Source organism: Meles meles, chromosome 21 (assembly GCF_922984935.1).
Source record: "Meles meles chromosome 21, mMelMel3.1 paternal haplotype, whole genome shotgun sequence".
NCBI classification, from domain to species: Eukaryota; Metazoa; Chordata; class Mammalia; order Carnivora; family Mustelidae; genus Meles; species Meles meles.
Window position 1 is genome coordinate 7,155,791 of NC_060086.1, and position 27,795 is coordinate 7,183,585.

At 56.6% G+C, this 27,795-nt stretch overlaps 2 protein-coding genes across 3 annotated transcripts; both read left to right on the forward strand.

Annotated features, from left to right (window-relative positions):
* The first annotated feature begins 423 nt into the window (after positions 1-423).
* Positions 424-11,258, forward strand: TRIM50 (tripartite motif containing 50). The gene is made up of 7 exons (XM_045992511.1): positions 424-545; positions 1,144-1,555; positions 5,507-5,602; positions 7,177-7,407; positions 7,497-7,519; positions 8,526-8,650; positions 9,273-11,258. Exons 2-7 carry the CDS (start codon positions 1,157-1,159, stop codon positions 9,860-9,862), a joined length of 1,464 nt encoding a protein of 487 aa, XP_045848467.1. The 5' UTR covers positions 424-545; positions 1,144-1,156; the 3' UTR covers positions 9,863-11,258.
* A 4,508-nt stretch (positions 11,259-15,766) lies between these two features.
* NSUN5 (NOP2/Sun RNA methyltransferase 5) lies at positions 15,767-27,009 on the forward strand. 2 transcript variants are annotated; one of them, XR_006816613.1, is made up of 10 exons: positions 15,767-15,914; positions 15,997-16,119; positions 16,583-16,757; positions 16,852-16,960; positions 25,187-25,325; positions 25,415-25,530; positions 25,814-25,992; positions 26,134-26,344; positions 26,472-26,559; positions 26,636-26,652. XR_006816613.1 is itself a non-coding variant. In XM_045992715.1 (10 exons), the coding sequence occupies exons 1-10, from the start codon at positions 15,822-15,824 to the stop codon at positions 26,784-26,786; spliced, it is 1,437 nt and encodes a 478-aa protein (XP_045848671.1). In that variant the 5' UTR covers positions 15,767-15,821; the 3' UTR covers positions 26,787-27,009. The 2 variants fall into 2 exon arrangements, 1 of the variants encoding a protein (XP_045848671.1); XM_045992715.1 differs by having other exon boundaries at positions 26,419-26,559; positions 26,636-27,009.
* The last annotated feature ends 786 nt before the right edge of the window (positions 27,010-27,795 follow it).

Here is a 27,795-nt window from a genome sequence, read left to right on the forward strand (position 1 = left end):
CTGACTGGGGAGCACATAGACGTGCCTTGTGGGTGCTGGAAGCATTTGTATGTTGATGTTGAGGGTCAATATACATAGTAACGTGTACATCAAGCATGTGGTTAAGATTTGTGCCCTTTATAGAACTCCTTTCTCAGAAAGTATATAAAAATACCCTCAAAAATAGATTCGGAAAGAATCGTGTCAGGGCATGAGTCCACTCCTGTTTGGGGTCTGTAAGGTGTGGCTGGGGGCCCACTCAGTCTTCCCCCTTCCTCAAACCGTGGCCAAGGTAAGCACCTGCATGTTGGAATTATCAGCGTTGCTGACTGAAAGGAGGCTGCTCCCCAAGTCCCGTGATGTGGCCCGGCGTCCACCTGATTCTGAGTGACCTTGAGGACACAGGGGTGTTGCTGGGAAAGAGGAGGAGGAAAGGAGCCGAGACTCAGGGTGGAGCAGTTGTTCAGCTCCAGTTCCTTCAACTCTTAGTGCCTCTGCCCCATCTGGACAAGAAGGAAAAAACCGAGCGGATCTGGGGGACATCTCCACGGATTCTGAGAAAGCAGGTAGTTCATTGTGGGGGCTTTCCCTAGGTCTGCTGCCGGCTTCTGCCTTGACGCTTCTCTCCTCTCAGTGCCAGTCGGCTTTCACAGGGTCTCAGGTTCTCCAGAACAGTGTGGCTAAGACCGCAGTCTCTGCTTTAGAATGACCTGGGGGGTGTGTGTTACAAATGCAGATTTCTGGGGCTCACTGGAAATATGTGAAGGGGCGACTCGGGTCTCTTTTAACTGCGCTTCCAATAGTTGCTCTCCAGTTTGAGAACTGATCTAGAACGTGGGAAGGACCATGGCTTGTCTTTGCTGTCTATTTCTGGGTCTGTGTAGCTGGAGGGCATATTGTTGGTGTCACTCCAGATGACCTTGAAGACAGCCCTTTTTGTGTTTACCTCCAAATCTGGGTGAAAAATGTAGAATCCTGTATTTCCAAGTGAGTTTCCCCTAATTAAGCCCTTTGTTTTAGAGACAGAAAACAGACCCCGGTCATAGGGGTTTGGAATCCAGGACTGGAGCGCCTATGGCAGTCTAATTTCCAGTGGAACTTGCCCAGAGATGGGGCCCCAGGGGGCGGAGGGAGCAGGCTTGAGAAAGCTGCCCTCTCTTCTAGCCAGGTGCTGTGGATGGCGGGGCAGGTGAGCGTGCCCGAGCTGGAGGACCGCCTTCAGTGCCCCATCTGCTTGGAGGTCTTCAAGGAGCCCATGATGCTGCAGTGTGGCCACTCCTACTGCAAGGGCTGCCTGGTGTCCCTGTCCCGCCACCTGGACTCAGAGCTCCGCTGCCCAGTATGCCGACAGGAGGTGGATAGCAGCAGCCCCCCGCCCAACGTGTCCCTGGCACGGGTGATTGAAGCCTTACAGTTCCCAGGGGACGCAGAGCCCAAGGTCTGTGAGCACCACCGGAACCCGCTCAGCCTCTTCTGTGAGAGGGACCAGGAGCTCATCTGTGGCCTCTGTGGCCTGCTGGGCTCCCACCAGCATCACCGTGTCACACCCGTCTCCACAGTCTACAGCCGCATGAAGGTGGGTGGTGAGGCCGTTGTGAGCGGGGGAGGGCGGCATGTGCCGGTGGTACAGGGACACACCGAGTCCAGCTCCTGACCTCTCTGGAACCGTTGCCTGGCACAGAAAGTTCCCGGGCCAGGATGCCAGTTCCCTCCAGCCCTCTGCTGGAGTAGAACTCATAGAGCGTCCATCCATCCACCATGTTCTGAGCAGCTGCTCCAGTCTCCAGTGCTGGGACTACTGGCCTGGATGATAGTCCCCTGTCAAGTGCTAGCCCTTTCCCTTGCTCCGTTTTTCCTGGTAGACCTCATTCATATTTTGAGTGCTCCCCAGAAGACACACGGGCAAGTGCTTTGTTTTGTTTCCTCGGGGTTTTTCTTTCTCTTTCTTCCTTTTTTTTTTTTTTAAGATTTTTAAAAATTTATTTGACAGAGATCACAAGTAGACAGAGAGGCAGGCAGAGAGCGAGAGAAGGAAGCAGGCTCCCCACTGAGTGGAGAGCCTGATGTCGGGCTTGATCCCAGGACCCTGGGACGATGGCCCGAGCTGAAGGCAGAGGCTTTAACCCACTGAGCCACACAGGTGCCCCTTTTTTCTTCTTTTAAAAATGATTCTATTTATTTATTTGACAGAGACACAGCGAGAGGGGGAACACAAGCAGGAGGAGTGGGAGAGGGAGAAGCAGGCTTCCTGTCGAGCAGGGAGCCCAATGTGGGGCTTGAACCCAGGACCCTGGGATCATGATCTGAGCGGAAGGCAGCCGCATGACTGACTGAGCCACTCAGGTGCCCCTCCTCAGGTATTTTCATGCCTAGCGCCATGCTGAGCATGTAGTAAAGGCTTAAAGCGTATTTGAAGATAGAACGGATTCCTGTCCTTGTGGACTTTCGCCTCAGATCTAGCAGGTCATCATTTAAGGTGAATGATGATGATGATACCGTCTTAGGTTAATATGTTGATTTAAGATTTATGAAGGGCATGGCGGTATCATTGTATGTTACAAATGAGGAAACCGGCTCGGAGAAGGTAAGGTCATACAGCTTGTTGGTGGCAGAGTGTGGACTCAAACCATGGCTAGTTTTCTTTCCATTGCCAGCAGATCAAAGGAGGGCGGGAAGGATTCTTGGAAGCGAGCTGCTAGAGGGCATCTGGCACAGTGGGAGGGAGGGAGAGTAAAGGTCAGGAATGACAAAATACAGGTGAGGGGGCAGAAGAAAGAAAGAGCCTGGAGATCTGAAGGCAGCATTCCAGGGGTTCCTGGCTGAGCGCCCCGGGGGAGCCTTTGTTTGCTTCTCCAATCCTGGAAGGCAAGTATGAAACCCACACAGCCAGTGCGTCCAGCAGCTCCTCTTGCCCATAGAGGTTTACGTGGCATCTAATGTGTGCTCAGTGTTGTGCTAGAGCCCGTGGAACAGTAGTGGGCAAGAGGTTTGGCCCACCCTGGGGGAGCTCACAGCCTGGCAGAGAGTAGCATGTGTCGGATGCTCCTGTCAGGGTTAAGGACAGGCAGTGGGGAGACCGTCTCGAAGGTAGCTCCTGCATGGCCTCGGGTGGTCAGGGAAGGATTCCTGCAGGAAGCAGACCGCTAAACCAAGACCTGAAGCAAAGGAGGGGAAAAGGGGGAGGAAAGCATTCCTGTAAAAAGACAGCCCTGCAAAAGATAGGAGGGAGGGGTGTTTAAGAAATGTAAGTTGTTCTTTGGAGCTCAGGGGAGAGTTAGATATGTGGAAGCTAGGTCATGGTCAGGCTTGTGTGACGTGTGAAGGGCTTTGTAGCTTATTCAGAGGACCGGTCTGGTTGGGGGTGGTACTGGAGGGTTTTAAGCAGAGTTGGGGTGTGGTCCGAACACCCTGCTGGAGAGTGGACTGGAGAGTGAGGCTGGGGGTGGGTAGGACGCTGGGAGTAATGGGATACGGGCGGTAGTAGAAGCCGCAGGAGGGGAGATGACCCACCGGAAGAGCCTGCAGCCTGGTAGGGAAGACACGGATGAGGGGTTTAAGATTCAGGTAAGTAGAGCAACCCAAAAGGGACAGAAAGAATCGACAGAGAGAGTAGGAACACTGGCTGAATCTAGCTTCCTGGAAATCAGAACAGAGCATTTTAATGAGAACAAGATCACTTGTGTGAAATGCCTGCTGAGGACTAGAAAGAGTCTGTTAGATTTAGCAGTAAGGATTGCTTATCTTGGCAAGAGTAGTTTTAGTGGAGTGTGAGAGGCGGAAGCCAAATTGCAGGGCAGTGAAACCGAGCCCGTGTCTTATTAGCCCAGGGAAGAGGGAAACACACAGGAGCTTCATTGTTTCTGGCTTGGAGCCTGGGACTGCTTGGGTCCTGGTTTTAGATGTGGTGTTCGTGATCCCAAGAGTCTTCTCCGTGATGCAACAAAATCGTGTTCCTCTATTGGATCCCTTTCCTACGTTCCTGTTTTCCTCCTATTGATTGAGGTGTTTTATTTGTATGATTCTGTTTCTTCTCCTGGTGATCCAGTTTGATGGGGAAAGACAAAGAACTAATCTCATCTCTCTGTGCCTCAGGAGAATCACCACTGGAATTCTGTCCCTGGGTTGCTGTGAGACCTGATGCCTCATTAACCAGAGCAAGATCCTGGGTCCATTTACCCTACACTGGCCTTCTTCTTCTTTAAAGATTTTATTTATTTGACAGAGAGCAGGAGCATACAAGTAGGGCGAGCGGCAGAGGGAGAGGGGGAAGTAGGCTCCCCACTGAGCAGGGAGCCCCATGCGGGGCTTGATCCCAGGACCCTGAGACCATGACCTGAGCCAAAGGCAGAGGCTCAACCCACTGAGCCTCTCAGGTGTCCCCTGGCTTTATTCTTTATTCAGCTCCTTTCCTGAAAGGATTTTGTAGCTGGTTTGTCTGTCAATCCCTCACTCCCCCTCCCTCCCTCTCTCCCGTCCCCTCTCTTTCTTTCTATGTATTTTTTAATAATGTCTGCACCCAGTGTGGGGCTTGGACTCACAACCAAGAGATCAAGAGTCGCATGTTCTTCCAACTCAGCCAGCCAGGCACCCCTCTGGCTGCTGATTTCTGCTTGGAACTATCTAAGCCAGAGACCGTGTACGTTCCATGGGCACAGACCAGCAAGGTTCCCCTTAAGTAATGCAGCTGAATGGGGGTCTGGGTGGTCCTGGGTGGGGGTCTGGTAGTTTTGAGGCCAGGGAAGCCCAGGAGAAGTGAGTTTACTTCAGCCCAGGGAGGCCCCAAATCCAGGCAGGGCCCAAGTCTGCCAGGAAAGGGTTCAGGTCTTTATAGGGCGTGGGGAATCCCCGGATATAAGCTGGGCAACTATATGCATGACTGGCCTCCTTTGGGGCCAACTTTTGGTGCTATCTTTTTTTTAAAGATTTTATGTTTGTATTGACAGACAGATCACAAGTAGGCAGAGAGGCAGGCAGAGAGAGAGGGGGAAGCAGGCTCCCCACTGAGCAGAGAGCCTGACGCGGGGCTTGATCCAGGACCCTGGGATCATGACCTGAGCTGAAGGCAGAGGCTTTAACCCACTGAGCCACCCAGGCGCCCCTTTTTGGCGCTGTCTTGATCAAATGCCCATTGACTGTCGACCTCCAGGTGACCGGGAGTTGGGTTGGTGGGTACCCAATGGCCAGCATTCCATTCAGGGAGCGTCGGCTTCAGATGGGTCATCGCCCCTCTTGGATGCTGTGTGGTACCTTCCAGGTGGATGGTGTTTAGCGTCCGTCTCCATGTCCTGAAGAGGGATGACTTGGAGATCCTTTTCTGTCTGGGTAATCCCTGCCCTCAGTGTAGAATATTCCTGAATAATCCTAACTTGTTTTGGAGTCAAGAGTGCTTGGGTAGCTCTTTCCCTGGTCCCACTGGGAGTACCTATGGCCATTGGGATGCCCTGGAAGAGTGAAACCCGGGGCTGGCCCCAAAGAGCTGAGAAGCTGAAGGGGGGCCGCTCACCAGGCCACGGTGCGTTGCCTGCAGGAGGAGCTGGCGGCCCTCATCTCCGACCTGAAGCAGGAGCAGAAGAAGGTGGACGAGCACATTGCCAAGTTGGGCAACAACCGCACCCGCATCGTCGTGAGTGCCCTTTCCCCGCACCCGTCCCTGGGGGCAGGCCGCCTTCCCTCTCCTGCGGAGCTCGGTTCTCATCGTTCTCCCCAGAAATCCATGCTTTCGTGCAAAAAGGGGATTCAAAGTCTTCCAGAGCAGAGTGGGGGAAAGGGCAAGTGCCCTCAGGGGAAGGAGTTCAGTTGTTAGGACTCTGTCCAAGTTGGCTGTGTCCCTCCTGTCCTTGGGAATGAGATAACACAGAACCTGAGTCCCAGAGGTAAACAACTCGAAGTGTGGGCATGACTCTCGTGCCCTCAGTGTCTATTTGACCTTGATGGTCTGTGTGGTGCCCACCCAGTACCTTGGAGCAGAGGTGTGGGAAGGCTTGGTGGCTTTCTGCTTTCGCTGAGTGACAGGCACACAGGGGCTGGGGAGTGTTCTGAAAAAGATTCACGGCAGCTACACCCTCAGTTTTGAAAGAGAAAAGGCACTTTACTGATCGTATAAAAATCTAATAGAAACAGAAGAAAAGGGAAATTATGCCTTGATGAGGACATAGTTATCAGTAAAGGGGAATCAGAATTACACTGGGTGCTTAAAACATCCAGCCTCATTTGCTGGGGAGGCCCCGTGGAGACAGCCAGGCTGGAGTCCCGATAGAGCGGCCTGGACGGAGCATCCTACCTGCCGGCGGGTGCGATTTCCAACAGACCATACCCGTAAGGGCTGTATTTATAGGGAAACTGAAGTTAAACATTTGTTCGCCGATGGTTCCGGTTTGGAGCGAGTTGCATTTCTGTGTCCTCGTGTGTCTACGTGCTGGGTGCGCTTGCCGCTTCTCGCAGATTCCGTTCCAGGGGGCTAGCCCAGCCTGGAGCTGGAGGGGATGTAAGGCAGGATTTACAGCTCTTGTGTCCAGACCAGAAGGGCCACTTCTGACCCGACAGCCAGCTAATGTCCACTAATCAGGCTCCCAAGGTCACTTGTGCAGCACGAGTCTCACAAACAACATTCTTCTTCCCTCCTGGGCATCAGCGCAGGTTGGCGGGTGGTGGCCAGCTATGCGGGACAAATCCCAGAAAGCTCCATCCACACAGTCCAGGGGCGTGTCGAGCCCCAGCTCTCCCGGCAGTTGTGAAACGGGAGCAGAAGGCCAGTGTCCCCTGAGTCTTCTCAGTTAACCGCCCCACCTCAGAGGTGCCCAGTGGAGGCTGAACTCAGGGCCTCACACGGAATCCGGCTGTCTAAAGTCTGCTGTCCCAGAGCCTCGTGGACTTTTTTCAGTTGTGGATCCTATACTGAAGCTAAACTGCTTTGCACGTGTAGTAGTTAAGGTAGATGTGAGCAGAGCCAGTGTGTTTGAAATGGGAGCTGGGGGCCAGTCTCCCTGTGACCTCTGTTGCCCTCCCCCAGCCACATGGGAGGCCCAGGCACCGTGTGAACACGGGGCGGGCGTGAGCCCTGCAGCTCCACCCCGAGAAGCAGCTCCAGCTGGAGGCCCAGGAAGGCCTCAGCTGCGCTGGCCTAGGGACGCCGATGCCAGCCATAGCCGGGCAGTTCTGGCAGAGGCTCCAGCTTTGACCAGCACCTCCTCGTCCCAGAATGAATCCGATATCTTCAGCTGGGTGATTCGCCGCGAGTTCCAGGAGCTGCACCACCTGGTGGATGAGGAGAAGGCCCGCTGCCTGGAGGGGTTGGAAGGTCATACCCGTGGCCTCGTGGCCTCCCTGGACATGCAGCTGGAGCAGGCCCAGGGCACTCAGGAGCGGCTGGTGCAGGCTGAGCACATCCTGGAGCAGTTCAGTAATGAGAGTCACCATGAGTTCATCCGGGTGAGTGGACAAGGGAGTGTCCCCCATGCCGAGGCCCCCAGGTCCCAAGAACTTCCCCGATGCCTTAACCCTTCTGTCTTGTCTTCCAGAAGTATCACTCCGTGGCCTCCAGGTAATAACCTCGGAGGGAGCTCTCAGCTTGGCTCCCCTCCATGGACCGGTGCCTTGGCAGCAATTGCCCACATATGGCTCTGTCCTGAGCCCAGGGAACCCTGCCTTAAAGGCTCTCGAAGACCAATGGGTGGCAGATGACGAACTATGGTTACATCACTGTGGATACCTAAAACCATAGACGTCCACACAAGCTGCAGAAATAACAGGACGAGGTGACTGGGGTTGCAGGAGGAGGGGATTGGCAGAGCTGACGCACAGGTGGACAGGCGTGGGGCAGAGGACAGGTGCTGACCGGGCAAGCAGGGTGGGGAGTGGTCACGTGAAAAGGTGAAGCAGGGTGTGGGACTGGGATAAAATGTGGGCCGCAGGGCAGAGCGGGCTACGAACGGGAGAGGTAAGAGCTGGAAGGAGGGGCCGCGAATCCTGAACCATGGCTCCTGGGAAGGGATTGAACCCATGTTCCAGTCCCGAGAAATGAACAACCACGCAGTTCTTGGCCTTCCTTGGGCCCTGATTGTGAGAGTCTCCGTGGTTTTCAAATGTCCTTCAGTCTTAAGGACAGGTAGGTTAGGAACATTGGACAGTGAAGCTGATTGGGAGTAGGTGTACACTCCAGCTGTGGCTAGGGACCAGGGTTGCCCAGTGTAGGGAAGGTAGGGCAGCAGTGCTCAAATGTTAGTGTGTATCAGGACCACCTGGAGGGCTCATTACATCCGATCACCGGGCTCCAGGCGTCGCTTTCTGATTCAGCAGCCCTGGGGTGGGACCTGAGAAGTTTGCATTTCTGCAAGCCCCCAGGTGATGCTCCTGGTCTTGGGCCTGCTCGCCCGGATGTGGTGTTTCCCCTTCCAAGAAGGGGGCAGGCGCTCAGAGCAGGGCGGAGGGGAGGAAGTGACCGGCATCTCGAGTGCACAGTCTGCTGAGCTGTGTTGTTGGACTTGGGTCAGGGTGCAGGGGTGGGGTTGGCGCGCAGCTCCGCCATCGTGGTGAACTGTCCCCCTCAGAGCAGAGCTCCAGCAGGCCCGGCCTCTGGAGGGCACCTTCAGCCCCATCTCCTTCAAGCCAGGCCTCCACCAGGCTGACATCAAGCTGACTGTGTGGAAGAGGCTCTTCCGGAAGGTTCTGCCAGGTGAGGCTCCGGCCATTCTCTCCGCTGAGGACTGCCCTGCAGGGTGGGCGTGGAAGACTGGAAGGGTATTTGCGTGGGCTAGTGGTGAGAGCTTGGCTTTGGGGTTCCACCAGACATGCTGGGTTCAAACTCAGCTCCAACTCTTACTGGCTAAAGACAAGTTGTGTAATTAAAAAAAAAATTAAAGATTTTATTAAAGGGTAAGCCCTCAAGTTGGGGGAGGGCTAGAGAGAGAGAGTCCAGAGGAGACGCCCTGCTGAGCGTGGAGCCTGACACGGGGCTTGATCTCATACCCTGGGACCATGACCTGAGCCGACATCAGGAGTGTGACGCTTAATGGGCTGAGCCACTCAGGCGCCCCGGTGCACCCCCTTTTCCTCAACCAGAGCGCCTCCCCCACGGCAGTCCATTTCTCCCACCCTCCCGGCATTGTTCTTGTGCTCAGCAGACATCCTTAGGGTTGCGTCTTCTGTGCTGGCCCCTTCCTAGAAGTGCCTCAGACACACGGAGGGGCCGTTGCAGTTCCTCCCCTGGGGAGCTCGGGGGCCTCCAGTCAGACTGCTTTGTGGCGGGGTGTGCCGCCTTCTGTGTAGCTTCAGAACACTTCTTTGATCTTTCTCAGCCCCGGAGTCCCTCAAGCTAGACCCTGCCACCGCCCACCCCCTCCTGGAACTCTCCAAGGGCAACACAGTGGTGCAGTGCGGCCTCCTGGCCCAGCGGCGGGCCAGCCAGCCGGAGCGCTTTGACTACAGTACATGCGTCCTGGCCAGCCGGGGCTTCTCCTGGGGCCGCCACTACTGGGAGGTCGTGGTGGGCAACAAGAGCGACTGGCGCCTGGGGGTCATCAAGGGCACGGCCAGTCGCAAGGGCAAGTTGAGCAAGTCCCCGGACAACGGCGTGTGGCTCATCGGCCTGAAGGAGGGCCGCGTGTATGAGGCCTTCGGCTGCCCCCGGGTGCCCCTGCCTGTGGCCGGCCACCCGCACCGCATCGGCGTCTACCTGCACTACGAACGCGGGGAGCTCACGTTCTTCGATGCTGACCGCCCCGACGACCTGCGGCTGCTCTACACGTTCCAGGCTGACTTCCAGGGCAAGCTCTACCCCATCCTGGACACGTGTTGGCACGAAAGGGGCAGCAACACCCTCCCGATGGTGCTGTCCCCGCCCAGCGGGCCTGCCCACCTAAGCCCCCCGCAGCCCACCAAGCTGTAGGGCGGCCAGTGGGTCTGCTGGGTTCAGCCAGCCAGGACGATGTTCTTTACTGTTTGGAGAAGTCTTCCTGCTTGTTCCTGGAAACACCTCATGATAAGAAAAGGAGCCCAATTCCCTCCCTGTCAGCCAGGGGCATATTAACCGTTTTGCCAGATTATTCACCTGCTTACTAACCAACAGAACCAGGCCGTGGTGTCTGCGGGTTAAGATCGGCTCCCCCTCTCCCTCCTAACCATGCTTTCTGCTCAGTACTCTTTCAACAAGGTTGGAACATTCCCGCATCTAATTTCTCTTTGTCATCATGAACTTAGGATATTGTGACATCATCTTTCTCTTGAAATGATTTGCAAATATTAAGTGTTCTGCGTACATACTGGTTTATGCTTAGGTCTTTAAAAGCCACTCCAGCCTCTGGTCAGCCGGAAGTCCCCTCTACCCTGGGCCGGCTGGTCTGTGGTTGGTCACATCAGTCACCCCGTTACTGCTGTCTTCAAATGCCTCTGCTGATATCCTTCTCCCCTCTCCATTAGTTGAGAGGGAAATAACACTTCTTCAGGGCAGAAGCAAATAGGGTCCCGGGGGTTGTGGCCTATCCCCGGAAGCTGCTGGGCACGTGGGAGTCGGCCCAGAGCCCCCATCCGTTCATGGCCGCAGCTGATGGGGTCCACTCCAGACCAAAGCTGGGACAGCTGAGTTCTCTCCCGAGAATCTGGAAGTTGGAAGAGTCCTCCAACTCCGCTGGGCTGTCATCTGAGACCTGGTGCTTTAGAGAAGTTCTAAGCTTTGCACCACTGAGCTCTGTGGAGCTGCCTGGGCGACTTCCCTGGGGAACCGCTCTGTCCTAGGGCCCTGGCACTGACCCCCGTGGGCCACCCAGGCAGAGGCCTGACCTGCAGCCTGAGTGATCCTCTGGGAACCTGGGAGGATGGGAGGTTTGGGAGGCACCGACTTCATCCCATGGGGCGCCGCCAGGAGAGGTCGCCTCCCAGGCTCTGGTAAGTGTGAAACTTCTGTGCCGCCTCCCTCCGAGCAGAGCTGCAGACCGAGCGTAAAACCGCTTACCTCTGTCTGGAATGGTCTTCTCAGCCACGGGAAGTCCCCACGCCCCGCCGTGGTCCTCCTGTTGTGGGCACCAGGGACCCCGTGGGGCGGGCACATGTGGCGGACCCGCCTGTGGACGGAGGAAGCTGTCCGAATGAAAAGGTGCTTGTACCTTTACTGGCTGAATCTCTTGGGCCTTGGCCTTGGTGGTTGCTGTTCGACACCTTGGGTGGTGGTGGTTGACACCTCGCGGACCTGGTTTTCGGCTGCGCAGCTCTTCAATTCCGTGACCTCGCTGAAGGTCACGGCCCTGTATATCCACTCTCCCTCCCCGCTCTCTTCTCCACGCAGTTCTCCGTCCTGGGAGACCGTTCCCAATGGAATGCAAAACCCTCTGGCTGGGGCGCCTGGGTGGCTCAGTGGTTTGGGCCACTGCCTTCGGCTCGGGTCATGATCTCAGGGTCCTGGGATCGAGTCCCGCGTCGGCCTCTCTGCTCGGCAGGGAGCCTGCTTCCCTCTCACTCTCTCTGCTTGCCTCTCTGCCTACTTGTGATCTCTCTCTGTCAAATAAATAAATAAAATCTTTAAAAAAAAAAAAAAAAAAACCCTCTGGCTTCCTGCTGGGTTCAGCGGAGGGGAGGGACTGGCAGGAGATCCAAGGGCAGGAAAGAAAGTTCAAGGTGCTTATTTTTTGGGTTTCCTGCCTGCCGGGCTGTGGCTTGGCAGCTTTCCTCACCTAAGGGGCCTTGGCAGGTGGCCCCTTCCTCTGTTGCTCTTTCTGTTCCTGCAGGCCTGCCAGTGAGCAGTGCAGCCTGTCCCCAGCCCTGAGTACAGCGTCACCTCTGGTTTCCCTTAACTGCGACCATCCTTCTGGAAAGACTCCCTAAGTTCACCGCAGCCACCGTTGCGCGCTCGCCTCTGCCCCCGCCGGATGCTGACCGGCACCGTGGCGTACCTGTGTGCTCAGTCACTCCCGCCGTGTGCTGAGCTGCCCAGAGGTCCGTGTTTGTGCTTGGAACCCAGAGATTCATTCACCACGGAGAAGGCAGACGAAAGAGCAGTCCCTTCGTTATGGGACGCCCCAGCCTCAGCAGGCGAGGCCTGAGGAATATTCAGAGATTCTTGGTGGCTTTGCAGGAAGCCGTGTCTGTGGACTAGTGTGGGACAGACTGCAGGGGTTAGTGGCACGTGAGGAAGAAGGGAAGGCGGTCACCGCTGATTTTTGTTTTAAGCCGCTGGACGGGGAAGGGGAGAAAACGGAGTCAGTAGTTTGAGAGAAGGTGGGATTAAGAGAAGGCATTTTCAGGGTAGAGGAGGCTACAACGGTTGTCCTACAGAAATACACACGAGCCACGTCTGTAGGTTGAAGTTTTCCTAGTGGTCACGTGGTAGACAGTAAAAGTTTTTAGCACAGGTCACCTAGCGTCCACATCTTGGCTCCTAATAGCCACTCACCAATGGAGAGGAACCAGAGCTCCGTGGGTAAATGGGTGGTTCTAGGAACGGGGCAGGAAACACGCTGAGCCTTGAGCCGCTGGCCGTGCCAGGAACGCTCACAAACAAGGGTGTGAAAACCCTACAGTAAGAGAGACCTTTCAAAGGGACACGGGAGCCAACTGAAAACACTCCCAGGGGCCAAAATGGGAAAAAAAATTGAGCAACAAAATAAAACAGTACGTGTTTCCCCGCTGTCAGTAGGTAGTTTCTGTGCAATCTGTCGTTCGCTGTAGTGGAGGAATGAGAAGCAGCGATTACTGTTACTTTATGGGGAAATACTTAACATTCCCGGACACCCCAGATTAACTGCTCTTAAGCTTCTCTTGCCTTCGGCTATGTCTTGCGAGTGGATGCACACGGTCGATCCAGGTAAAGCACAGTTGAGAGCTATGGAGGCCGATGCTGAGAGGCTGCGGGCGGAGGGCTGGGCAGCCCCTCTCTCCTGGTGCTGCCTCTAGGAGGGCTTGTGGCAAGACAGTACTATTTTTACTTTCCCCCTTTTCAATAAAGTGAAAATTCTCTTAGGATTTCTTTCAGTTAATGAAAACAGGTACTACTGTAGGTCTTTAGTAAAATGAAGTGGTGTTAACATGCAAACTCAAAGTGGGGGATGGGGCGCCTGGGTGGCTCAGTCAGTTGAGCATCAAACCCTTGATCTCAGCTCAGGTCTTGATCCCAGGGTGGTGAAATCAGCCCCACACTGGGCTCCGTGCTGGGTGTGGAACATACTTTTTAAAAAGCAGGGGAGGGGTGCCTGGGTGGCTCAGTGGGTTAAAGCCTCTGCCTTTGGCTCAGGTCGTGATCCCGGGGTCCTGGGATCGAGCCCCACATCAGGCTCTCTACTTAGCGGGGAGCCTGCTTCCTCCTCTCTCTGCCTGCCTCTCTGCCTACCTGTGATCTCTGTCAAATAAAATCTTTAAAAATAAATAAAGCAGGGGGATACCTGTACTGAATTACAACTCAAAGTATGAAATAAATATCCATGAGTCCCTAATGATAAATGGCTAATTAAATAAAGCTGGGAGAAGAGAGAATTCTGCAGAAGAATTCCAAATAGTTTATGTAGCTACTTTGCCCTCAGGGAGAGTCTAACTCCCTACTCCTTAAAGGGCGGGCTGTGCATAGGGACTTCTTCTCAGAGGGAACTGAGGGATAAAGACTAGTTTACAGTGGAGAAAGATGAAGAACTACCTTAGCCAGGTGATCAAGGTTAATGTCAACAGTGAAGGTCATGCTCATACTATACGTCCTTATATGTGATCTGATGAGGATGGTACATCACCTGTAGTCTTCCAAAAACTCACGAAGCCAATCTGGTCACGAGAAAAAAAATCAGACAAATCCCAGTGAAGAGACATTCTACAAAACACTGACCAGGATTCCTCAAAACCATCAAGGTCATAAAAAACCAGGAAAGTCTGAGAAATCGTCACAGCCAAGGGGATATGATACCTGAATTTAACGTGGCGTCTTATATAGATGAGACTGAAGGACAGAAAATAGTCTTTAGGTAAAAGCCAAGAAAATCTGAGTCCTCTATGGACTTTATTAATATTGATGCGCTTGGGGCGCCTGGGTGGCTCAGTGGGTTAGGCCACTGCCTTCGGCTCGGGTCATGATCTCGGGGTCCTGGGATCGAGTCCCGCATCGGGCTCTCTGCTCAGCAGCGAGCCTGCTTCCCTTCCTCTCTCTCTGCCTGCCTCTCTGCCTACTTGTGATCTCCGTCTGTCAAATAAATAAATAAAATCTTTAAAAAAAAAAAAAAAAAATATTGATGCGCTTGTTCACCATTCACCCGAAGCAGTGGGGATTGGGATTGTTTTTGGGTGGATTTCGTGGCACAGCTGGCTGTCCGGCTGTCCACACCAGTTTGGGCACCGCTCATTCCCTCCGTCCGTCACGCAGCGGATGCTAGGTCCTTACTGCGAGGAGAACACTGGTTTGGGAGGTACAGAGAGATGAGGGTCAAACAGGATTTTCCCTCGTGGAGCCAGCTAGAGAATAAATCATGACTGCAGCTGGAACAGGCGTTATGAAGAAAATAAAATAGACGTCATTCAGTTGGGAGTGGGGTTTCCACTCAAAGATCACTATTAACCCACCTAGGGCCACAGAACTGGGTTAAACGTTTAAATAACAATTTGGATGTAGACTAGAGTCAACCCCCTTGCAAAATGCTGACGTGCTGTTGGTGATACAGAGAATGCACAGGCAGGTGTATTCTGGTCCACGGAGGCCTGTCCACTTGAAATGCTTGAGATACTCATGTATTGGATTGATTCAATCAAATTAATGTGTACCAGTAATCCCATGGGTGCTGGGGACAGAAGCAAATCCTACGAAATCCCTGTACTCCCAGAGATCAGCTGGGGAAATTACTACAAAGGAATTATTACAATGCACGAAAAGCCCACCATTTGGAAACAAAACGCCCTTCCTCACATCATGGGCCAAACTGAATTCTAAATGGTTAAAGATTTAAGTGTGGGGAAAAAAATGAAGCCATGGTGATTGCTATATTGTAATGGTGTGAAGAAGCGGTTCCAAGTATGGCATCAAAGGCAGAAACCACATTTTTTAAAATTATGAAAACCGGGGGCGCCTGGGTGGCTCAGTGGTTTAAACTGCTGCCTTCGGCTCAGGTCATGATCTCAGGGTCCTGGGATCGAGTCCCGCATCGGGCTCTCTGCTCGGCAGGGAGCCTGCTTCCCTCTCACTCTCTCTGCCTGCCTCTCTGCCTACTTGTGATCTCTCTCTGTCAAATAAATAAGTAAAATCTTTAAAAAAAATTATGAAAACCGGCCCCAAACTATAAACATTAAAAAACAACAGTAGGAGCGTCTGGGTGGCTCAGTGGGTTAAAGACTCTGCCTTCTGCTCAGGTCACCATCTCAGGGTCCTGGGATGGAGCCCCGCATCGGGCTCTCTGCTCGGCGGGGAGTCTGCTCTCCGCTCTGCCTGCCTCTCTGCCTACTTGTGATCTGTCAAATCTTAAAAAAAAAAAAAGCTTAAAAAGTGTTTTTAAAAAGCAACAGTAAACTGTCAAAAATATATCTAGGACGAGGTATATGTTGCTAATATACAAGGACACAGAGATGGAGGGAGTGACCAAGAGACCCTACCAGAACAGAACACAAAGGATCAACAAGCACAGTATCAAGCTCCGTAACAAACCGGCAGGGAAGCCCCATCGCCTGTCAGACTGGCGAAGATCGGAAACAAAAAAGAGAATCGAGTCGAAGAGGAGGAGGAAAATGCTCTCCCAGCGCTTCACCTCTCGCGGGGCTCGGGAGCCCTGGAAGGGCACGGGGGTTTCCGGGTCGGAACTCCGCGCCCTTTGACCCGGAAGTGCGGGCGGACGGGGCGGTGCCAAGGCGAGAGTGCCTCGCGACACAGCCGTAAAGGCGCGTGGGAGCGCAGCATGGCGCTGTATGCGACGGCGGCGAAGGTGCTGGAGGCCGTGGAGGGCCGACGGGGCTCCATCAAGGGGCTGGTGTACGCCAGCAGCTTCCAGGTAGTGGGGTTCGGGGTTCGGGCCCGGCTGGGGGCGAGAAGGGGGCCCATGCCTCAGCCGGTGTCCTCTCGGCCGCGCGCAGAACGTCAAGCAGCTGTACGCGCTGGTGTGCGAGACGCAGCGCTACTCCGCCGTGCTGGACGCCGTGATCGCCGGCGCCGGCCTCCTCCGCGCAGAGAAGAAGCTGCGGCCGCACCTGGCCAAGGTAGCGGGGCCGGGGGGCGGGGCCGGGTTCGAGCGTCCGGGACCCGCTGTCAGCGCCGCACCGTGCCCCGCGCGACTCCCGCCAGTGGCCTCTGTCGGCCGCGCGCGAGCATCTGTGGCCGGTCGCTGAGGCGGGGTGAGCGTGCTGTACCTCCGAGCGCAGCGTGGAGGGCGAAGACGGGAAATCCAAGTAGCCGCGGCGGGGAGAGTGGCTAAAACAGGAGGGTGGTGTGGACCAGGAGGAGGAGGGCCGGATGCGGAGCTGGGCCGGCGAGCAGCCCTGGGGAGAGGGTTCGGGACCGGGAAGCGAGACACCGGGCTGGGCTCCCCGGTCCGCCGCTCATCTGGTCGTGGGCAGAACGCCTCGCTCGGACCCGGTGCTGCGTCGGCAAGTGGTCGCTCAGCGCTGTGACGTTCGAGGCGCGCACACTTAGGGCTGTCCCTCGTTCTTTCCCCACCCCCAGGTGCTCGTGTACGAGCTGCTGCTGGGGAAGGGCTTTAGAGGGGGCGGGGGCCGCTGGAGACCTTTGCTGGAGCGGCACCAGGCCAGGCTGAAGGCGGAGTTGGCGCGGCTCAAGGTTCAGCGCCGGGTGAGCCGCAACGAGGACCTGTTGCAAGTGGGATCCAGGCCTGGCACGGGTGAGCCTGAGGGCGTTGTGGGCAGGAGGGCAGCTCCCAGGCCCCCAGAGGAGAGGGCCTCGGTCCTGCCCACTCACCGCCGATCGCTTCCTAGCCTCGCAGGTGCCTCGGTTCGTGCGCGTGAACACCCTCAAGACCAGCCCTGATGATGCAGTTGATTATTTCAAGAGACAAGGTTTCTCCTACCAGGGTCGGGCTTCGAGGTGAGCTGAGAACCCTGCCTGGCTGCTGGGGGCTCTGGGAAACGGGGATCCCGGGGAAGAGAGAGGGGGTGCTGTTGACGGCACTCCGGTTTTCTCCTACTTTTCCAGCAGTTTCTCTCCCTCCTTCCAAGGCCCGGCTTCCTCCAGCCTTAACTTAAAATCCTGTTTATTCAGAATTCACAGCTTCAGAGAAATCCTTCCAAAATAATGTGCTTCAACACACAATGTTGATATATACTGCAAAATAATTACTGCCATAAGCCTAGTTAACGTTCGGCACCAGTATAATACAGAAAGTTTTTTTCTCTTGTGATGAGAAGAAAGGGGGGCAGAGGGAGAGCGAGACTCTCAAGCAGGCTTCATACCTAGTGTGCTGACGCAGGGCCCGGCTCCGTCTCAGGCCCCTGAGATCACGACCTGAGCCCACATCGAGAGTCAGAAGACACGTCACCCCCCAGGTGCCCCCTCTTGTGATGAGAACTTTTTTTTTTTTTAAAGATTTTATTTAAAAAATAAATATTTAAAGATTTAAATTTAAAGATTTAAAGATTTTATTTATTATTTGACACAGAGAGATCACAAGTAGGCAGAGAGGCAGGCAGAGAGAGGAGGAAGCAGGCTCCCCGCGGAGCAGAGAGCCCGATGCGGGGCTCGATCCCAGGACCCTGAGATCATGACCTGAGCCGAAGGCAGCGGCTTAATCCACTGAGCCACCCAGGCGCCCCTGTGATGAGAACTTTTAAGATCTTCGCATCTTTCAGGTGCGCAGTGCGGTAGCTCTTGGGGCCACCCACCGTGCTGTACGTTAAAGCCCCGAGACTTAGGTATCTTCTAGCTGGAAACTGGTGCTTTTGACAAACTTTACCCCTTTTGCAACCCCCCCTCCCCGCGGTCACAAATCCGTTCTCTGTATTTATGAGTTGGTTCTTTGTTTTTTAAAGCGATTCCACATATGAGTGAGAACATACAGTGTTTGTCTTTGTTTGATTTATTTCACTTAGTGTAAGATCCTCAGGGTCCCTCCATGTGGTTGCAGAGGGCAGGATTTTCTATTTTGTGGCTGAAAGATAGTCCTGTGTGCGTGTACACGTGTGTACACACACACACACACACATACGTGTACGTAGTTACATGTTTTCTTTATTCATCTAACCGTTGACATTTAGGGTTTTCCAGGTCTTGGTGATTATGTATCGGTAGCAAACAGGGGCCGGGTATCTTTCTGAATTAGTGTTTTCCTTTTTCTTGGATAAATACCTAGAAATGGGGTTGCTGGATCATACGGTAGGCTCCCCCTCTCATCTTGTGCTGAGCCTCTTTGCTGTTTTCCACAGTGGCTGCGCCAGTCCTCGTCACCCCCGGCGGTGCAGGGGGCTTCCCTGATTCCCACGTCCTCACCGACAGCTGTTTCTTGTCTTTTGGGTAGTGGCCGTTCTGACAGGTGGAAGGTGACATCTCGTCGTGGTTTCGATGCTCGTTTCCCTCGTGACTCGTGGCGGTCACCTTTTTGTGTACCTGTCGGCCATCCGTCTGTCTTTGTCCAGTGACATTCTTTTGCTCGTGGCCTCCGTTTCCCGACCCCGTTATTGAAGAGACTGTTTGTTCCTGTTGTGTATTCGTGGCTCCTCTGCATTAAACTAGTCGGCGGTACGAGTCTGGGCTTATTGCTGGGCCCTCGTTCTGTTGCATTGATCTGCGCGTGTGTTTTGATGCCGGGACCAATTCTGTGTTGATGTCTGTGGCTTTGTAATGTCGTTTGAAATCAGTGTGAGATGTCTAGCTTTGTGCTTTCCCAAGATGGGTCTGGCTGTTCCGTTCCATACAAATTTTAGGATTGTTCTGTACCTGTAAAATGGCCATTGGAATTTGTTAGAGGTCACACTGGCCCCGTAGACTGCTTTGGGTAGTGTGGACCTTCTAACGACGTTCTTCCACTCCACGAGTGTGGAACAGCTTCTCGTTTGTGTCATTTTCAGTTTCTTTCCTCGGTATCTTACAGTTTTCAGAGCACGGGTCTTGGATCTCCTTGGTTGAATTTATTTCTAGTTTTTTGGGGTTTTTTTGGGGGGGGGATATGAGTGTAAATGAGATTGTTTTCTTAATTTCTTTTTCTGGTAGCACTGGTTTTCAAACTTCTTGGGAGCCTCCCAGGTATAATCTGAAACCAGGCCCCATACGCACGGGGCGGGGCCAGAGAAGGAACGGAGAGGCGGGCTGGTCCAGATTGATTCGTGGCAGGTTTAGTAGTAAAGGGAGCTTCATGCAAGGCTTGCCTTGGGAAGCCAGAAGATGAGTAGAACCCTGCACCTCACCCCCACCAGAATCTTAGAAGTTCCTGTAGAGGCCTTAACTGGGTTCAGTCGTGTGGAGGCCCATATTGGAGGGTGGTGTGGGTTCGGTTCCAGAATGCTGCAATAAAGCAAGTCGGATGAATTTTTTGGCTTCCCAGTGGTGGTGAGAGATCGGTTTATTTTATAGCGTAGTCTACGAAGTGTACAGGAACATTATGTCTGAAAAGACAGCTTACGTATTTTATTACTAAAAAATGCTGAACATCGCCTGAACTTTTGGTGAGTCATAATCACTGATCAGAGGTCACCGTAACAAATACTGTATTCATGAAAAAGTTTGGAGTATTGTGAGGATTATCAAAATGTGACCCAGAGACAAGAAGGGAGCAGATGGTGCTGGGGAAACGGGGCCTTCGGTTTGTAAAACAAAACAAAACAAAAACCCAACAAAACCTCACTATCTGCGAAGCATTGTCAGTAGAGCAGAATGCGGTAAGGCGAGTTATGCCTGTACCGGTCCCTGTGATCTCAGCACCACGTCACTGTCTCAAGGCTTTGTGCTTGGGGCAGCCTGTGGTGGGGAAGGCAAGTGGGATGCACATTCCAAAGATGGGGTAGGGGTGAGGAGCCGCCTCCGTTCGCCGGGATCCAGCTTGCAGGTCAGCCGGCGGGCCGGTGCTCTCAGTGACCTCCCCAACACTCTAACCCTTGTGACCAGCTCTAAAATCCCACACAACCCTGTTTTCTGCTGTGTGTCCTCTGCTCAGCAGGGGTTTCACTAGCATGGAGATGTCTGGCCGCATTAGGGGTGGGTCCCAGCTCTTGCTGGGACACATGCAGGAGAAAACAGATTAAGATCACAATTTCCCAAGGGCGCCTAAGTGGCTGATTAAGCGTCTGCCTTCAGCTAGGGTGGTGATCCCGGGGTCGAGCCCCGCATCAGGCTTCCTGCTTAGTGGGGAGTCTGCTTCTCCCTCTCCCTCTGCCCTCCCCCCAGCTCATGTGCTCTCTCAGATAAATAAATTTTTTTTAAAGATTTTATTTATTTCTTTGACAGAGATCACAAGTAGGCAGAGAGGCAGGCAGAGAGAGAGGGGGAAGCAGGCTCCCTGCTGAGCAGAGAGCTCGATGCGGACCCTGAGATCGTGACCTGAGCCGAAGGCAGAGGCTTTAAGCCACTGAGCCACCCAGGCGCCCCAGATAAATAAATTCTTAAAAAAAACACAACAACCCAGTAATTCCCCAAATCAGTAGTCACACCCCTAAGCACCCCCAGATCCAAACCACTGATTTATTAATATCCCCTAGTCTGGAGGCGCCATCGCTCAGGCCATGACTTGAGTCCTTACGTGATTTAATAAATGGCACGTGAGCAGACTCCCGTCCTGGGGGCCAATCCCAGCGCGCATTTCCCAGCGCAGGGGAGCCCGGCGTTCTCAGCAGCGCAGTGTGCGGCCAGTGGGAGAGGGTGCTGGCTCTTCCCTGCGCGGGCGGGGGTCCCCAGTCTGGCCCGCAGAGCAGCAGGCCCCGATTTGTTTGAGCCTGGGACAGCGCCTGGTCCCGCTAGCCAGGGAGCTTGGACCCGCGTAACGGCATCTGCTCTCGGATCCTGTCTCGTCTGCCAGGCCGGCTGCTTGCAGCTCAGAGGGGTGACGGGTCCCGCAGTTGGCGCCACGACCTGTGCGCTCCGACACTGGCACTTCTGCAGCGGGACCCCCGGCCACGGTCTAGTACACGTACCCAGGCTCTTTTCAGGCTCGAGTGCTTGCTGGGAGGGAGGGGCCGGTCTGGCGGCTTTGCCAGCTGCCTTGGGCAGGACTTAGAACACCTGGGCCACGTGACTGAGTTAACCGGGTCCCTGGATCTCCAGGACGTTCTGGCTTCCTTGGTAGGTACCCTCCCGTCGGGGCGCCGAGTCGCTGCTGCCCAGAGGTCGCTGGGGCTGGCCTGGGAGCCAGATCGTTGTCAGCCCTGGCCCGCCGGGCGGGGTCGTGCTACCTTGGGAGCCCCGACATGGAACCCGGTGAACCCTCCTGTTTTCTCATATAACCTGACCCCGCAAGGGCTCATTCACGATCTACCGTCCGCGCCACGGGGGGGGCCCCTTAGAGCCTCCCGCAGACACGTTGGGGGTTGAGGGCCGAGACTGGGGAGCGATCACCGGCCAGAATGTTCTGGCTGCGGCCGTGTGTGGTGCTGCTCCCGCAGGGGCCGTCCCCCGGGGAGCGTGGCGCACACGACTGGAAGCTGTTGCTCTCTGGTGGGGATACCTGGTGTCTTTCTCCTTCCAGAGCTGGGAAGCAGAACCCTAGGGGCACTGTCCCCTTCTGTCGTCGCTACCACAGCGCGCAGCCCCAGCGGCTGCCTGGCTCGAGCCGCCGGAGCTTCCATCCGTTTCCCTAGTGTGTTGCCTTCTCAGGCGGCTCCGTGACCCCCGCTGGACTCAGGGACAGAGGCGCTGCGCCACGTGGGGACGCGGAGTCCTCCAGAGCCCTCTCCAGGCTCGCACACCTGCTCCTCATTCTTAGGGGCTGGATGAACGTGCGTCTCCCCTGTCCGTCACAGCGCCCCTGACGGGGTGCGTCTTAGCCGATGAAATGACTCCCAAAGCCTCAGGGCAGCGTCTGGGCCTTGAATTTTCTGGGGGGTCACTGCCCAGCCTCTCAGGGATGCGCGGCAAAGCCTATGGGACGGCCTGCGACACGCAAGTCTTCCACGTGAGCACGCGGGTGTGAGGGCGATGGGCGCATCCTCCTGGTGTGGGAAGGGGGACAGCAGCAGGGCCCCGGCTGCCTTCCTGTGACCTAGGCGGGGCTGCGTGGGTAGCCTGGGGGCAGCGCTCGGAAGGTCCCCTGCTCCCCTCCCATGTGAAGGCAACCGGTCTTGTGCTCAGTGGCCAAGGGGACACCGCGGAGGCACATGCTGGGCACGGCACGGGACCCTCCCCGGCCCGTGGCCTCGGTGTCTGAGATGGTGGCACGTTGGGCCCAGCAGCGCGCAGGGGGGCCGCCGTCTTGTTCGCTTCTGGGTGCTCTGCTCTCCCTCCCGGGAGCCGGACGCGTCTGTGGGCTCCAGCGGGCTGTGGGAAGTGCCGGGGCAGGGCGTGTGGTGCCCGCTCGGTGTCGCTCTTGGAGGGTTTCTCCTCTGTCCCTGTGCCTCGAGTATTGTCTGATCCTCCGAGGGGGCAGCAGTCTCGTTTGCCCGCGGCATCTGATCAGCGTTCAGGTGGGATTCACCTGTACGCGGTCGAGCTGGTAGGCGGCCGGGCCCGGTATGTTCCCTAGTCCTGGGGAGGGAGACCCCCCCCCCGTGTCCTCGGGCAGGCGGACGGTGCCCGGTTGGCAGCGTCAAGGGACTTTCCTTGACGGGCATCGTCGCTCAGGTTTTAAGGCTTTCCACAGGCTGACCACTGCGGGGCCACAGCAATGAGTTCAAGTCCACGTGCCTCCGGGTTACTTTCTCCAGACCCCTCCCGGTCGGGTGGGGGTGGCCTTCTGAGCTCCGCCTTGGTTCCGGCTCTAGGCCGCAGCACCCCGAGCGTCTTGTTGCCCGGGGGGGGCTCACATGCCTGTGAGCAGCCTGTGCCCCGTGCTGGGGCCGCCTGGAGCTGGCTCCTTCCTGCTGGGACGTGGCCCCGACAGGGCCTCCAGAGAGCAGGGTGCCGATGGCCCGTCTCACTCCCAGGAAGGCCCCCCTCATTGGGCCAAGACCCCCTGCGGGCTGGAATAATCCAGCATCCGAGGACTAAGTTCCTGAACTTTCTACAAGTGCGCCACTCGACCCCTGCTGGAGGGCAGGGTGTGTGGGGATGAGGCTCATTCTGTCGCCTGAGCCTTCCGTGCGGTCAGGGAGAAGCCGTCGCCCCGCGGCCCATCGCCGCCCCCGCTTCGCCGGGATGCTCCCGGCTGGAGCCTTTAGCTGGAACTTGGCAGCCGCGTCCGCAAGCTGAGGGAGGAGACCCTCTCTTCACGAGTGTTTCCCGAGCTGGGGGGGCCGCCCCGCTGGCTGGGGCTGCCCTTGCATCTTGTATTAGGGGTCCGCCGACCTGGGGTGCCGCAGCAGTTGGGCCGTCTGCCAGCACAACCTCCCCCATTTGCTCTGCGGCAGGGCCACTGCGTAGTTTCTCCAGTAGGTCCATTAAAGCGGCCTGCGCTTTCCGGGTGTCGCCATACTCACACAGGGGTCCCCAAGCATCTGACGTAGGGGCCACCCCACACCACAAAGAGATTGCTGGCTGGTTGGGGACCCTCGCAGACCGTGTGCTCGTGGTCTCCCAGCTGGCTCCCCTGTGGGTGGGGGTGATCCGAATGGGCCCTGCGGTGTGGCGGGCGGGCTGCTGCGGACGGGCCGGGGACAGGCTTCTGAGCAAGGGCACTTAGCTGGAAGGCTTGTCTGGGGCGGCAGCAAGACGTCTCCAGGCCCACCTGCCAGAATCTTCCCAGTTGATACGAGGCCTTCATGGGTCTGTCTCCTGCCTTCCAGGTGGTCTCTGCGCCCTGTCACTCTCTCAAGGCCGTGTCCTTGGGCAGAGTCTGGGAGTGGGGAAGGCAGGCAGGATGCACGTCCCAGGGACGGGGTGCGGGAGGAGCGGGACTGCCCAGGTCGGGTCCCGGGCGGTGGCCACGTCATCTCTGTGACCGCCCAGTAGTTAGCTGTCTGTGGGTGACACACAACAGATTTTTGTACATGGGTTTTCTGTCCTGCTTTACCGAATCCGCTTAGAAGTTCTAACAGTTTTCTGGCTGGCGTTTTCCGGGTGTTCTGTCACGTGCGTGTAGTGAGGCCTCCTCCTTTCCTTTCCGGTTTGGACGCCTCGTCGTTATCTTGCCTGACGTGCTGACTGGGTTGTTGAGTAAAGGGGGCACGAGGGGGCATCCTCGTCCTGTTCTTGGTCCCAGAGGAAGGGCTTTCAGTGTTCACCCCCGAGCAGGTTGGCCTCGGGCTTTTCCCACGTGGCCTGCGTTGTGTTGAGCTTGGGTCCTCGACAGGGGCTTTGCTGAGCTTTTGTCATGCGTGGATGTTGACTCTTTGACAAGGAGACCACCAGGATCTCTGTCCTTCATCTTGTGGACGTGGGACCGGGCGCGGTCGGGCCTGCAGGTGCGGCGCGTCCCCACGTCCCTGTGCTTTGCGCCTCCAGCATCCCACGTCGTCAGTGAACAGATGGCGGCCAGGCCAGCAGCTGAGCCCGTCGCGCCCGTCCTGCCTGCTGTACCTTTCTGTCCTCGTGGACCCTGCGTGTCATTTTCTATTTTCACGGGCAGGAGAACCTCCTGAGCGGGTCTCCCCACTTCCAGACTTCAGCCGTGCTTGGCCGCAGAAAGCTCTCCCAGTTGAAGATCCTTCCTGGGCCCCTGGGCCGTGCCCCTTGCTTCTGTCCCCAGGGAAGCTTGGGTTTGGCTTCGGCTCTGCCCTCCCCCTCCCCCCATAGCTCTGTGACCCGCTTGGCAAGGGGCGTGTGCTGTGCTCTGTGCTCCTTCTAGTCTGGGGAGCGGGGAGCGTGGCTTCCACCCGCGCCCCTCACGTGCAGCGCCCCCCGCCCATTGGCCTGCGCAGTGCCCCCTCCCGACGTGGGTGTTTAACTGCCGGCGTTTCTGGAGCGCCTCACTCGTGCCCGATACTGTACGTATCTCACACGGAGTCACTCAGGTCTCCCCGTGACCGCTTCCCAGAAGCGGGAGGGGGTGTGACAGAAGGCACCTGCCCCTGTGCCCCCCCGCAGGGAGGTGGCGGAAGTGGGACCCTGGGCCAGGGCTGGCCTGAGCGCCCACGCGCTCCCTTACCTGCTGCCTCCGTCACCAGCCGTCCGTTTCTCCGCAGCAGTCTGCGGCATCGGTCGCGTGAACGAGCCGTTCACGTGAGGTCACGCGTAGAAGGTCAGCCTGGTGCTCGGCCCGGGGGCTCAGAATGTTCCACGCTTCTTGTGCCCTGGCAGCCTCGAGGACCTGCGGGCCCTCAAAGGGAAGTGCTTTCTCCTGGACCCCTTGTTGCCAGAGCTGCTGGTGTTCCCGGCCCAGACGGATCTGCACGCCCACCCCCTGTACCGGGCTGGTCATCTCATCCTGCAGGACAAGGTGGGGCAGGTGGGCGGGAAGGGGGCGCGTGCGTGGGATGGACGGCGCGGAGGGCCCCCCCGCGCCAGCGCCTCGCTCTGCCCCCCCAGGCCAGCTGCCTCCCAGCCATGCTGCTGGCCCCGCCCCCGGGCTCGCACGTCCTGGACGCCTGCGCTGCCCCGGGCAACAAGACCAGTCACTTGGCGGCTCTTCTGAGGAACCAGGGGTGAGTGCCACTGCCAGCCAGAGGGGATGGCGTCTGATCCCGTCCTTGGGAAGCGGGAACTGTGTTCCAAGTAGGGCGTGAAGGCTGCGAGGACCTTCCTCTGAAGAATCCCACGTGGACCTGGAGTGGTGGGTGGGGACGCTGCTGTGAGATCGGAAGCCCCAGCTCAGGTCCCGCTGACCAGACACGGTCCTTTCTGTGTCCCGAATGGACATGTTCTTGCATGTCACATCCGTGGGCCCTCGGGCGCCTGGTGATTCGCTGCAGCTGTCCCGTCCCCCAGGAAGATCTTTGCCTTCGATCGGGACGCCGGGCGGCTGGCGTCCATGGCTACCCTGCTGGCCCGGGCTGGAGTCTCGTGCTGCGAGCTGGCGGAGGAGGACTTCCTGGCGGTCTCACCGTCTGACCAGCGCTACCGTCAGGTCCGGTACATCTTACTGGATCCTTCTTGTAGCGGCTCAGGTGAGATGGGGACAGAGGGTGTGTGAGCAACCTGCGGCTCTGGGGTTTGCGCTGGCCGCGGGTTTAGCTCGGACTCTCATCTGGTGACCCAGGCACCTCCGTGCGAACTGAGGCCATCGGCAGCTGACACTCTGTCCTTAGGGATGCCAACGAGACCGCTGGAGGAGCCCGGGGCAGGCACCCCGAGCAAGGCGCGCCTGCAGGCCCTGGCTGGCTTCCAGCAGCGAGCACTGCGCCACGCGCTCACCTTCCCCTCCCTGCAGCGCCTGGTCTACTCCACATGCTCCCTGTGCCAGGAGGAGAACGAGGATGTGGTGTGGGACGCCCTCCAGCAGAACCCAGGGGCCTTCAGGTATCGGGGGCCGCCGGGGTCCTGGGGAAGGGGGACTGCTCCTTTATCCACAACCCTGCTACCCTCCTCCGCAGGCTCGCTCCTGTCCTACCCTCCTGGCCCCACCGAGGCCTCGGCACTTTTCCAGGGGCTGAACACTGCCTCCGGGCCTCCCCCGAGACCACACTCACTGGTGGCTTCTTTGTCGCTGTTCTGGAACGGGTCGAGGTGTCGAGGTGAGTGGGGTGGCGGGGGCTGCATGGAAGGCGCTGGAGGACAAATCTGCAAGTGACTTGGGGACTCTCCTTCTAGCTCAGTCCCCGAGGCTGAAGCAGTAGCACCTGAAGTCACGGCGGGCGCAGCCCCGCGGAGGAAGAGGAGACGGCGCCAGGCCTCCGCTCCGGGCACGCCGCCCCGCTCGCCGCAGGTCCGCGGAGCCTCGCCTTCTCCAGCGGGCAGTTAGAGCCTGGGCCTCCTCGCGGCTCAGTCAGCAGCCGTGTGACAGCTCCGTCCTTCCTACTGCCTCATCAACCGCTCGCTCTAGGAAGGAAAGCCGTAACCCTGGCTCTCCAGCGCGGGAGACAGCGGAGTTCCTTGTCCTGGGGCCCCTCCCCGGGCCCCGTTCTTGCTGGGGAGGGAGTGCCGGCCGTGGAAATAAAAGGCAGGACATGGTCCACAATAGATCACAGTTTTTTTTTATTCTTAATGACATAAGCAAGGAGAAAAATCTCACATTCATACGAAAAATTCCAACTAGACTCACAGGAATTAAGTCTTTATTCGTCTTGGAAAGTCCCAGCCTCCCGTCCCTGTCCAGTGCACGTCCATGTACACACGCACACCCACTCGGGCTGCACCAGGACACCCCCGGGGACTCCCGAACCAGCGGTCCTGCCTGTGGAACGGAGGTAAACCAGCTCGGGGCACTACGACTCGGCGGACCGACCTTCCGTCCGGCACCTGGAAGCTCGGGTCCAGACCCGTGCCCCAGCCCCAGCCTCCGAGCCGGACAGCAACTGGGGACGCGAGGTGCAGGCCTCTCCCTCGGCTACTTGCACAGGGACACACGGCCCGCTCTCCCTGGGGGTGGGACGGACAGTCGCCTGCCACAGCACTCAACCTCAGTCACGGGGCGAGGGGGGACTCGTTACATCTACGTCACATTATTTATAAAATAAGAATTATGTTTTCTATCGTGTGTCCTGAAGGAGCGCTGGCCCCTCCGGAGAGCTGCCTGGGACAGCGCTGGGGCCTCTGGCGCAGGCGTCACTTAAGCCTACAGCTAATCCTAGTCGATAGCGTTTATACGTAACCACCTCAGTGAACCAAGCTTGAAGGAATTTAAAAGGCAATTTAGCTTAAATACAAAAATAAATTTTTATTGTTAAAAAATGTTTAAATATTTTTTCTTTTAATTTAGACACACGCATTCATACTTCTCCCAAAGAGGATGGGCATGGCAGCGAGGCTCT